The sequence below is a fragment of the Crocodylus porosus genome, unplaced genomic scaffold (genome assembly GCF_001723895.1).
Source record: "Crocodylus porosus isolate Cpor-Errol unplaced genomic scaffold, CroPor_comp1, whole genome shotgun sequence".
Classification (NCBI taxonomy): Eukaryota; Metazoa; Chordata; order Crocodylia; family Crocodylidae; genus Crocodylus; species Crocodylus porosus.
This window is the reverse complement of record NW_017728907.1, coordinates 56,454,167-56,465,295: the sequence shown is the minus strand read 5'-3', so window position 1 is coordinate 56,465,295 and position 11,129 is coordinate 56,454,167. Positions and strand designations below refer to the sequence as shown.

Genomic DNA, 11,129 nt, shown 5'->3' with positions numbered 1-11,129 from the left:
TTGGGATTACCTTCCTTTGGGCTTGGAGGATCGTCTCCTTAAGGAGATAGCTCTCCAAACACAGACTCTCATTTAATTCAGAAGCTATGTTCCTACAGTGGGTGCTGAAAACAGAAGGACCTCCAAAACGTATCCGGATGTTGCTTTTTCCCTTAGACAGAGCCACTCTACCAACTGGTAACTGCAACGGAGTTTGCAAATGCACAGAGGCTAAAAGAAAATATGAAGCGTGCTCTTGATGATTTTCTGCTGGAGAGCAGTTCCTGCCACTGTGCTCCATGCCACGGCAATGGCATCCCCTTTCTGAAAGGTAGGAGACACTTGCATCTAACCTCTCTTTCCTAATATAACTGAACAGAGGTATATATAGAAAGATTAACTGGCTGGTAATCTGTTCATTAGTTTCACATTTGATTCCTGTTTCACATTATACAGAAAATGAATTTAAAAAGAATTGCTTCATTCATAAATCACCATTGTTTAACAGTAGCAGCAGGAACAGCAAAGATAAAGGACTTCACCAATTTAGCAAAAACGATCATCTTTATCTGTTACGTTTAAGAGACTGTTCCCATCTCAATTATACATTAAAAGGAAAGTTGATGTTTTAAAGTCTCCTTCTTTGCTTTCAAGATAACTGCCATCATCAGAGGGAAGTGACCGACTGTCTTAACATTAATTAGTGTTTCTAAGATGAGAAACACCATATAAGTGCCAACCACTATTACCATCATGATTGTGATCATCAACAACAGCTCAGTTTTGTATACTTCTTCCCTCCCCCCGCCGCCTATTTAATAGAAGCTGCTCTCATTTTGAAGCACACATTGATTTAAAAAGGAAGGGGAAAATAAGTAAATTGAATGAATAAAAAAACACTTTTTCTCCCCTAAATGGAGGTATGTGATGCATGGGTTTTTCTAATAAAAGCAATGTTGTGATTTTTTTCAAATACCTAATTCAAATGTGCATCTGCAGAGATCCTGATGAGACTTGAGTTATCATCTAAATATATCTAATGCAGAAACTATTGATTCAGGTACCAGCTAGCTTGATTATAGCACTTAACTGATTCCTCTGATGATTACCCTTGTTTAAATAACTTATTAGGAGTGAAGCCCTGTTTGCATTCTATTTAGGGCCATTTTTCATGAAAGATGTTTTAAAATGATCCTAGTAATCAGTACCTAGAGGCCTGGATCTGAGATTGGAGCCCCGTTCCATTAGGCACTGAGGATACAGGTAATAGGAAGACTTACATGAAGAAATAGTCTCTTCCCCTTTTTATAGGCATAAAAAGAAACTGGAATCTATAGAAAAATGTACAGTATAGTAACACATGCTAGTGAAGAACAGAAATCCAACTTGTACTGTTCTCCTTTCAGGAACTCACTGTGAATGTATCTGTCCCCTGGGATACCGCGGCACTGCCTGTGAAATCACAAAAAGGAAAGGTAAGAGGCATGAAAAAGACGTGTAACCCTGGGCACGACACTACACGTGCCCTCACCTGAATAGAGGGATCCTGGGGTACCTGGTCCCTGCCCAGCCCTGCTGGGAAGCTGCTGCAGTGCCCCCGAGCAGAGAGCCTCCCCTTACAATCAAGCACCCTCGCAGACAATTCTCAAAATATTTACAAGATTTAATTATTTACAACATAACAAGTAACCATTAAATAAACACACTGATATACCAACTAATAAACCCTCAAGAACTTATATATACAGGCTCTCACTCGCACACGGTGTACTGGGGATCCCGTGAACACTGCCCCTGGCGGGGTGTCTCAGGGAGCGGCACGTGGTCTGTGGATGCTCCCTGGTGCTGGTGTCCATCTCTGTGCTCCTGGGGTCTCCAGGCATCAGGCAGTGGCTCCTCCTCTGCAGTCCCTGCAAGACAGCCTTCCCCTGCTTTTGACCCCCTTCCCCGGCTCAGCAGGGAGCAGTGTCTGAGCTGCAGGCTGTAGCAACTCTCCTGTCCCGCACAGCCTCACAGCCCAGCAAACACAGCCCCTCCCTGGGCTTTTCCGGCCCTTGGAGCCCCTCACCCATCAGGGAAAACAGGGCAGACTCCGGCAGTCCCCTGCCCCCCGGCTCTGCTGTGCTCACCCAGCCGGTCACCAGGCTGCAGGCAGGTCTTTCCTGGCTTGGAGTCTGCACACAATCAGCCCCTCTCTGATCCTGCCTCCCCTGGGGAGAGGAACTGGATACTGTATCTCTCCCCTGGCAGCATTTTCTGCCGCTCCGCAGGGCTCTCCTAGGGGCTCGCCGAGGGACCACTGTGTTGGGACTCTGTCTCCGGTCTCCAGCCTGTCCCTCAGCCCCACTTTCTCTCTCTCTTGTTCCCCCCTGCAGGAAAACTGCTCCCCGTTTTTATCCAAGCCTCTCAGCCAATCCCAGCCCAGAGCCCTTCCCGGGCTTTTGCTAACAGCTCTCTTTCAAAACTTTGCTGGGGTTACGTCACCCCTCCCACTTCCAACAGGGCTACCTCCAAAAGAGCGTCACTTGCCCACAGAGCCGACAGCGTCCCCACTGGGACAACCTCTGTCTCTCTGCCGGGCAGCCCTTCCCAGTTGTTCAGGTGGGTCCATTTTTAAAATGCAGCTACAAATGTCTGAAGAAATGTGGACCGTAGAAATCGGCAGTGATGGGACCCTGTGTTTAAACTTATTTAGTCTTCTTCACAAAGCATGAAGAACAGGTGCCTTGTGATTAAAGCGCAGGACTAGAGATCAGAATTCCTGGCGCTTGATCCTGAATCGCTAAAGCGGTAGAAGTTTTGCCACTGAGTAAAGGAAGCCAATCAAGATCCTCAATCCCTTTTCTGTTCTGCCACGGATGTGCCATCTAGCCTTGGATCAAACCTTTCTGCACCTTGGTTTGGTTCTCTGTGAAAGGGATATGGCTTTAGTATTCCATTGACATCATCATCTCGACTTACTTGTACGCGCACGTAGGTACACATGTGCATACGCATCTACACACTTATTTACCATCCACACTCTTTTGACCGCCTTGTGCAAGTCCACCACTGTGGCCCTTTTCATCTTTTTGAAGTCCCTTCAATTTGACAAGATGCGTCTGTTCTTGCGGTGTCCAGAACTGAAGGCAAGTTATAGAGATTTCCCAACAAAGCCCGTTACTTCTACGATCTGAGGTGGGGTGATTTTCTGTGATCATAGGGAGGTGATTTTGTGTCTGCAGCTGCAGCTCCAACCTGCGTAGACTTTTCTTGCAGTCGCATCCTATTATAAACTCATGCTTTATTTGCACAATCTCCTTTTCATATCTCTGCCTCCCAAATTTCTCTCTTCGATGGAGTTAATATGTCACAGACTGCCTCCCCAGGTATAGCACAGCACGGTTTAATCTTTTTCCAGTTAAATCCTGTGTTTTTATTTTCCACCTGTGGTGCTACCATCTCTAGGACTCTTTGTATTATTTCTCTAGTGTGATGAGTGTTCTGAACTCCTCCCAGTTCAGTATTACCTGTGAATTTAATTATTTTGTTGTTTATTTCTCCAAGATCGTTAATTTAGCTGTTGAATAAGGCTGCTTACACACAAATCCCTTGCCAAGCTGCACAAAATGCCTCCCCATAATTTGATATGTTGCCATTTATCACAGCCCTTTGTTTATGGTCTTTTATCCATTTTTCACTCAGTATAACTGTGCTCCTATCCACACCAGTTTGTCAGCTAAGATGTCCTGGAGCACAGGTTTAACTTCATAGGTGAATCTAAGTCCACACAGTCTTAAATTGTCACTTCTGCTCTGTTCTGGTTTGTTTATTGTATATGGTAGAGCAAGAAAGACTCCCTTAGACTCACATCTATTTATTGGAATATAACTTATGTCCCCTCAGTCCCTTATGCATCACTTCTTATTGGCTCACTGCATCTAAGGAGGTTTTATATATCTCACACTGAGAAGAGGTGAAAATTAAAGCAGGCCACTTGATATTTAAACATAAGTGCGCTATCCTCATCTTGGGCTCCTCAAACGTGAGTGACACTATTTTAGGCATCCATTACGCAGATTCATTTAGTCTCAACCAGAGAGGGAAACTGACTGTAAGCAAAAGTGAAAGTAATTGATATCTAGTACGTAGCTGTCCCACAATCATCAGCACCAACTTTCTTTCTTTGCTGGTGGGTGTTTGCAGGCAAGCGTCTCCTCCTCACTTCAAAGTAAAGTGCTCTGGGATAACTGTGCTGTGTGTCTTCAGCTTTGGTTCAGTGAAATGCAGCTTGAACAAACATTATAATGACTGGAATGACCATCTCAAAAGTTTTAATGATGTAAGACAGAGTTGGGCAAAGTCTGGCCCGTGGGCCATATTAGGCCCAGGGTAGACTCCATTTCCCAGAGGCCCCTGCGGGGACGAATCCTTCTCAATGCCACCACTGGACTCAGCCCTGCTGCCTGGGCACCCTGGCCCATCCACCCTGCACGCAAAGTGGGGGACGGGACCCACACGGGTAGGGTGTGCAGTAGGGGTATGCAAAGCAGACCGTATTCAATTCAGGTTCAGCCTAAATCGGGGACAGTGATTCAAGTCATTGATTCAGATTACTGTCCCTGATTCCATTTGGCTGAATCTGAAAGTGTGATGCTGATTCGGAGAATCAGTGATTCAGACATAGAGGCAGCTTTAAATTTTTTTTGACATAGCATGAGGTACCAGGCACAGCTTGTGAATGCTGCAATGCTGGGCTGGATGGAGCGTCCCACAGGAGTGCAGGGGGCTCCCTGCATGCTCAGTGGCGAACCTGGAAGTGCACTAGAAGTACTTCTGGTCCACTTCTGGGTCTGCTGGGGAGCATGCAGTCCCCCCCTGCCACACCCTCCTGGATTGTCAATCAGTCAGACCTAGGAGGCACAAGTTGCCGGGGCACGGGGGCCGGGGGTGGCCTGCATGGTCCCCAGTGGACCTGGAAGTGGACCAGAAGTGTTCGGGTCCACTTCCAGGTCTGCTGCTGAGCACGCCGGGGGGCCCCCCACCCCACTCCTGTGGGACGCTCCATGCACCCCAGCATCACAGCACTCACGAGCCACCTGCTACCTAGAGGTATGTAGAAAAATGTTTAAAGCTGTGCCTATGTCTGAATTGCTGAATCTTTCCAAACTGATTTGGAGGGTTCCGATCCAATTTGGAGAAATTAAAAGGTCTCCTGATTCAATTCAGATTTGGAGATTTGGCCACCGAATTGGGCTGAATCTCCGCCAAATCGAATCAGGGACCAAAGCTTTGCACAGCCATAGTGTGCAGCTAGGCAGCTGGGATGGGGCTGCAGCTGGCCGTGAGACAGGCGGGTGGGGCCAGAGAGATCCTGGGATCTTGGGGCAATGACAGTGCAGGGCTGGGGCGGCGCCATGATCCATTGCCCATATGCTCCTGTGATGAAAGCATTTTCCACGGGCGGAGGCACGCAGGGATCACACCCCCAGAGCAGCTCCCTGTCCAGCCACGTGCCCTGTCCGTGTGGCTCCCAGCCGGTCTCCAGGCCCCAGAAGCACGAGGCTAGGGCCGGGCAGAGCCCCAGTTCAGCAGCCCCACACTGTCACGGCCCCACACTCCCAGGGTCTCCACAACGGGGAGCCACAGAGGCAGGAGCTGCTGGGAAATGGAGTCTGGCTGCTGGCTGGATCTGTCATTTTGCCTACCCCTGATCTAGGATGTGTTTGAATATTTGAGGGAGAGGCCTTTGTCTATATTTAAATATGATTTGTGTAAGCAGACGGTACCTTCTTTGAAAAGAAAGTTCTGTTGTGATACCTGTTTCTGTGTTAATGTTTTCTCCAGATGCTGCTGTTAACGGAAACTGGGGCTGTTGGTCCAACTGGTCTGCATGCTCTGCAGGGCAAAAAACAAGAAGACGACAGTGCAACAACCCTGCCCCAGAAAATGGTGGCACGCCATGCTCAGGGCCAGATGCTGAAACTGTTAATTGCTAAAAAAAATTACTAAGTTCAGGCACTAAAAAGACCACCTTGCAAAATTTGTGGGACGATATTAACTGACTTGATCAGCTTCCTCTTTATTACACTTTAAGGGCCTTATTCAATGCACAATGAAGTCAGTGGATGGCCCAGTAGGCTCTGGAACAATAGGAATGGCAGAGGAACCAGAACTAGTATACTTAATGTGTGAGCTCTGGTCTGACATGCTACGCAATTGTCCTTTAGAATTCGACATCCCTAATATTCAGAATTGCTGCATTCTTCTGTTCCAGTGGGTTAATTAAATGAAGCTTTATCTGGTGTGTTATTTGTATGTTTTTTTAAGTCTTAGCATAACATCTTTAAAGGGTTCCTCCAGATAGGAAAGAGTATTTTATCTTGCATGTACAGGAAAGCAGCATGATGTGATTGTTGAGAAGGCAGCTGTGTCATGTTGAACAAAATACAGCAAATTGAAACTTAAATCTCAATCAGAGCAGTAGCATCTAATGTGATATTGGAGGCAGATGTGCCAGGCTAGCCCAGGTTCCCAATTTATTTCATTTAACATAAATTATCTATCCTATTAGAAAATTGTCTTGAAGGAGAGAAAATTGAATTGTGAAGTACTCTTGAATACCCTGGTGACACCAAAGCTTTGCTAAACCATGTAATAATTGCATTCCTATTCATGGGATGAGCTTTCCCCCATGGACTTTTTATAGAAAAAATAAGTTTAGAAGGCAGCTAGAGTGCAATATAAAATGAAATACAGTAAATGAAAATGGTGGATGTCAAAATATTTGGCAAATATACATCACGCGTGGGTATCAAAAGAACTACTGCGTCTAGGGACCAAATCAAAAGTACAATGTCTGGAAAACAAGGTCTTAGGGAATAATGTCATAGCATCTGGGAACTCATGAGCAGGATCCCCTGGGGGGCCAGTCTGATTAGGAAGGGAATCCTGGTTGTGTTTTAATGAAACCTGACTGAGAACATAGGAGCAAACCATCCTGATGCACAGGAAGACTAGCAAGTATGGCAAAAGACCAGCTTGGGCTCATAGGGAACTCTTCAGTGAGCTAAAACACAAAAAAGAAGTTTACAAGAAGTGAAAGCTAGACCAAATGACTAGGGAGGAGTATAAAAGTATTGCTTAGGCATTCGAGGATGAAATCAGTAAGGCTGGACTTGATGATCTTCTGAGGTCCCTTCCAGCTCTAATGTCTATGAAAAGGCCATGCAATTAGAAAGGGACAGGTAGGGTAACAAGAAAAGTTTCTACAAGCAACAAGAGGAAGATTGGAAAAGTGGGGGTCCCTTACTGAATGGGGGAGGCAAGCTAATAACAGATGATGCAGAAAAGGCTGAAGTACTCAATGCCTTAGTCTTCAAAGGCAAGGTCAGCTCACAGGCTACTGCACTTGGCAGCACAGTTTGAGAACGAGGTGAGCAACCAACAGTGTCAAAATAATAGGTTAGGGCTCCACTGGATCCCAGGACCTCTCCCAATCACCACAGGGTTCAAAGATAATAGCCAGTAGTTCTGAAATCACATCAGCTGACTCCCTTAGCACCCTTGGGTGCATCATGTTCAGCCCCATAGACTTGTACACATAAAGTGTTGCATCCATGGATTCACTGCATGAAAACACAAAGGCACTCAAAGATGTTTATAGAGCATCTTTGTCCTTCAGATGGTACTGTGACTTCTTTTTAGTTCACCCCTTCAATTTGCTTTCGAATTGCTTGCACTTTTTTTTTCTTGTGTGGCTTTTTCCTTTTTTATTTTCTTGTTTCCTTGCTCCCTGCTTCCACAGGTGCATGGCAAGGCACAGGCATGGGATGGGTGGGGGGCCTTGGGCCGGGAGGCAGTGCTGGACTGTCATGCTCTCTGGGGGTACCAACCAGGGGCCCAGCTTAATTTGTTTGAAAACCTAGTGCGTGTAAACACAGATGTGATGCTCCAAAATAAACACGTTTAAATTTTATAAACCTATTTAATTTAATGAGGATTAATACCCATGGTGAGGATAGGTGCCCTATGATGAGATAACTGGCTTTGTGGATGTGGAGAGAACACTTGTGGTATACCTTGACTTTAGCAGCAAGGCTTTTGTTACGGTCTCCCACAACATTCTTGCAAGTGAGCTAAGGATGTAAAGGTTGGATGAACAGACTGTAAGGTAGATGGAAAACTGGCTCAGTGTCTAGATGGCAGCTGGTTTCAAGTGGAGTGCCCCAAGGTTGGTCCTGGGCTGGTGTTGTTCAATATCTTCATCAATGGTCTGGAAGATGGGATGTAGTACACCCTCAGCAAGTTTGTGGATGACACCACGCTATGGGGAGTACAAGACATGCTGGAGGGTAGGGCTAGGATTCAGAGGGACCTTGACAATTTGAAGGATTGAACCACAAGGAATCTCATGAGGTCCAGTAAGAACAAGTGCAAAGTCCTTCATTTAGGGTGGAAGAATCTGATGCACCAGTACAGGCTAGGGACTGACCAGCTAAGCAGCAGCTCTGCAGAAAAGGACCTGGGGGTTACAGTGGACAATAAGCTGAATATTAGCCAACAGTATGCCCTTGTTGCCAAGAAGGCTAACGGCATACTGGGCTGCATTAGTAGGAGCGTTACCAGCAGACGGAGGAAATAGATTCTTTCCCTCTATTCAGCACTGGTGAGGCCACATCTGGATTACTGTGTCCAGTTTTGGGCCCCTCGCTACAGACAGGATGTGGACAAGTTGGAAAGAGTCCAGTGGAGGGCAGTGAAAATGGTGAGGGGGTTGGGGCATGACTTATATGGAGAGGCTGAACAAGAGAAGACTGAGAGGGGATTTAACAGCAGCCTTCAGCTACCTGAAGAGTAAAGAGGATGGAACGAAGCTATTCTCAGTGGTAGCAGGTGACAGAATAAGAAGCAATGGTGTCAGGTTGCAGCAAGGGAAGCTTAGGTTGGATATTAGGAAAATGTTTCTCACTAAGAGGGTAGTAAAACACAAACAGACTACCCAGAGAGGTATAACAGGAGTGGTCAATGATTTGGGCTCAAGAGCCACCTAGGGAGTTTTGGTGAGATTTTCCAGGTTGGGTCACTGCAACATCTCACCAAAACTCCCTATGTGGCCTGGGAGTGGCATCCAGGAGTGAGACGAGTGTGTGGGGCCAGGTCTTGGATCATGGGACAGTGACAGCATGGGGCTAAGGCAAAGCTGCAATCTGTTGCCTGCACGCTGTTGTGACAGGCACCAGTTCTGCGGGAAGGAAAGTGTGGGGAGCAGATACTAGCTCAGCCCCGCCCCCTCCCCAGCCCTGTGCTGTCACTGCCCTGCAAACCTGGGGTCTCCATGGAAACCAGCCAGGACCCATGCAAGCAGGGCGCGTGGCTGGGTGGACCGAATGGGGCTGCTGGTGGGCAGGGATCTTCATTCAGGGCTGGGACTGGGATCTTGGGGTGGTGGCAGCATAGGGGCAAGACCTGGGGCAGAGCCACAATCCATTCCCTGCACACCCTTGCCTGCAAAACCTGCACCTGTCACAGGGCTATGCAGGCAGTAGATCACAGCTCTGCCCTGCCACTGCCCCATGATCCCGTCCCATGATCCCAGCCTTGCCTGCCTGTCTCACTCTTGGACATTGCTCCCTGCCTGCCCATGGCCCCATCCTATCCACCCAGCCATGTGCCCTACCTGCACAGGACCTGCCCCCGGTGGTGGGTGTGGGGCAGGTGGGTGGGCCGGGATGACTGGCCAGCAGGGCTGGGTCCGGCAACAGCTGCCAGATGGAGCCACCACCACCAGAACTGTCAGGAAACAAGTCCAACCACCGCAACACCCCAGCCCTGCCTTGTTCCTGGGGCAGCAGGACCCGCTGCATGCACCACAGCCCAGGCTGCCCCTCAGGCCTGGGCCGGGTGGGACCAAGGAACGCACCACAGGCCAGACAAAATCCCTTGGCAAGCTGGGTCCAGCCTGCAGGCTGTATTTTACCCATTGCTGTTGTAGAATTTCCATCCTTGGAGGTTTTTAAGACCTGGCTAGATCAAGGGTTGTCAACCGGGGGTATGCATACCCCTACGGGTATTTAGAAAGGTCTTTAGGGGTATGCACAGGTAGGTGGGCAGGGATTGAGCATGCCTTGGGCATGGTGGTGGCGTCTCCCCGGTGCATTCGCCTCTTACCCAGAGGAGACGGGGGGATACACCAGGCACCACCACCCTACCCATGGCAGATTGCGGCACCTCTCCACCCCCCACCCAAGCTTGCTTTCCTGGTTGGCCACCACCCTCAGTCAATAGCCAGTGTTGGATGGCAGTGATGGCCGCAGTGTGTGAGCTCTCCCCCCATTCGGCCCCCGCCCCCGTGCTGCTGCAACATGCCCTGGGAGGGCGTGGGGTGTGTGAGCCCCTGGATCTGCTCATGGGTTGGCATGGGGCAGGCTGGGGCTGTGGCCAGGGCCGTGCTGGGCTGTTCCCAGTGGGGGGCCTGGACCGCGCTGTGCTCAAGGCAGACAGCAGTGATACTGGGAAGGGGAGTTGGAGGGGTACGGTGAATTCTGGAGTGACTGCAGCCCCTCCTGTAGCCCTTTCTCAGTGCTGCTGCCACCTGCCCCAAGCACAGCCCGGCTCAACCCCTAGCAGGAAGAGCCCAGCACTTCCCCAGCCCCAGCCCGCCCTGTGCGCAGATCAGGGGGCACCCCCCCACATGCCCTCCCGGAGTACGCACAGCTCAATCCCAGGCTCTGCTCAGGTGTGCTGTGCCTGACCTTGCCCCTGCCCCACTTCCTCCCTCACTGCGGGTGCCTATAGGAGCAGGGCTATTGGGGCGGGGGGGCTGCAGCCACTTCAGAATTTGCCATAGTCCCCCTAACCCACCTCCCAGTGCCGTCACTACCTGCCCTGAGCACAGTCCAGCCCAACCCCTGCCAGAAAGAGCCCAGTGCCACCCTGAGCATAGGCCACAGCTTGCCCTGAGCCACACAGATGGGGGGGCACCCCCCCAAGCCCTTCCAGGTATGTATGTAGTAGCAATAGTTGTGCCGCCCCAACTGGGCAGCTCCTGCCCCAGCCCCATTCCCTCTCCCCACCATTGGGGCAGCCCAGCCCGCCCCACCCAGCATGCATTTCCAGGGGCAAATGCCCCCCATTCCCTCCCAAGGTGCATGCAGCAGCAGGAGCCTCCA

General features: G+C 49.3%; 1 protein-coding gene across 1 annotated transcript in view; it reads left to right on the top strand.

The window, feature by feature from the left end:
• The window catches only part of C8B (complement C8 beta chain), a 29,950-nt gene extending 23,680 nt beyond the window's left edge, over window positions 1-6,270 (top strand). Inside the window, exons 10-12 of the mRNA XM_019531496.1 lie at window positions 157-310; window positions 1,386-1,454; window positions 5,806-6,270. Coding sequence (XP_019387041.1) covers window positions 157-310; window positions 1,386-1,454; window positions 5,806-5,957 — 375 coding nt within the window. The 3' untranslated portion in view covers window positions 5,958-6,270. The remainder of the gene's footprint in view (window positions 1-156; window positions 311-1,385; window positions 1,455-5,805) is intronic.
• The last annotated feature ends 4,859 nt before the right edge of the window (window positions 6,271-11,129 follow it).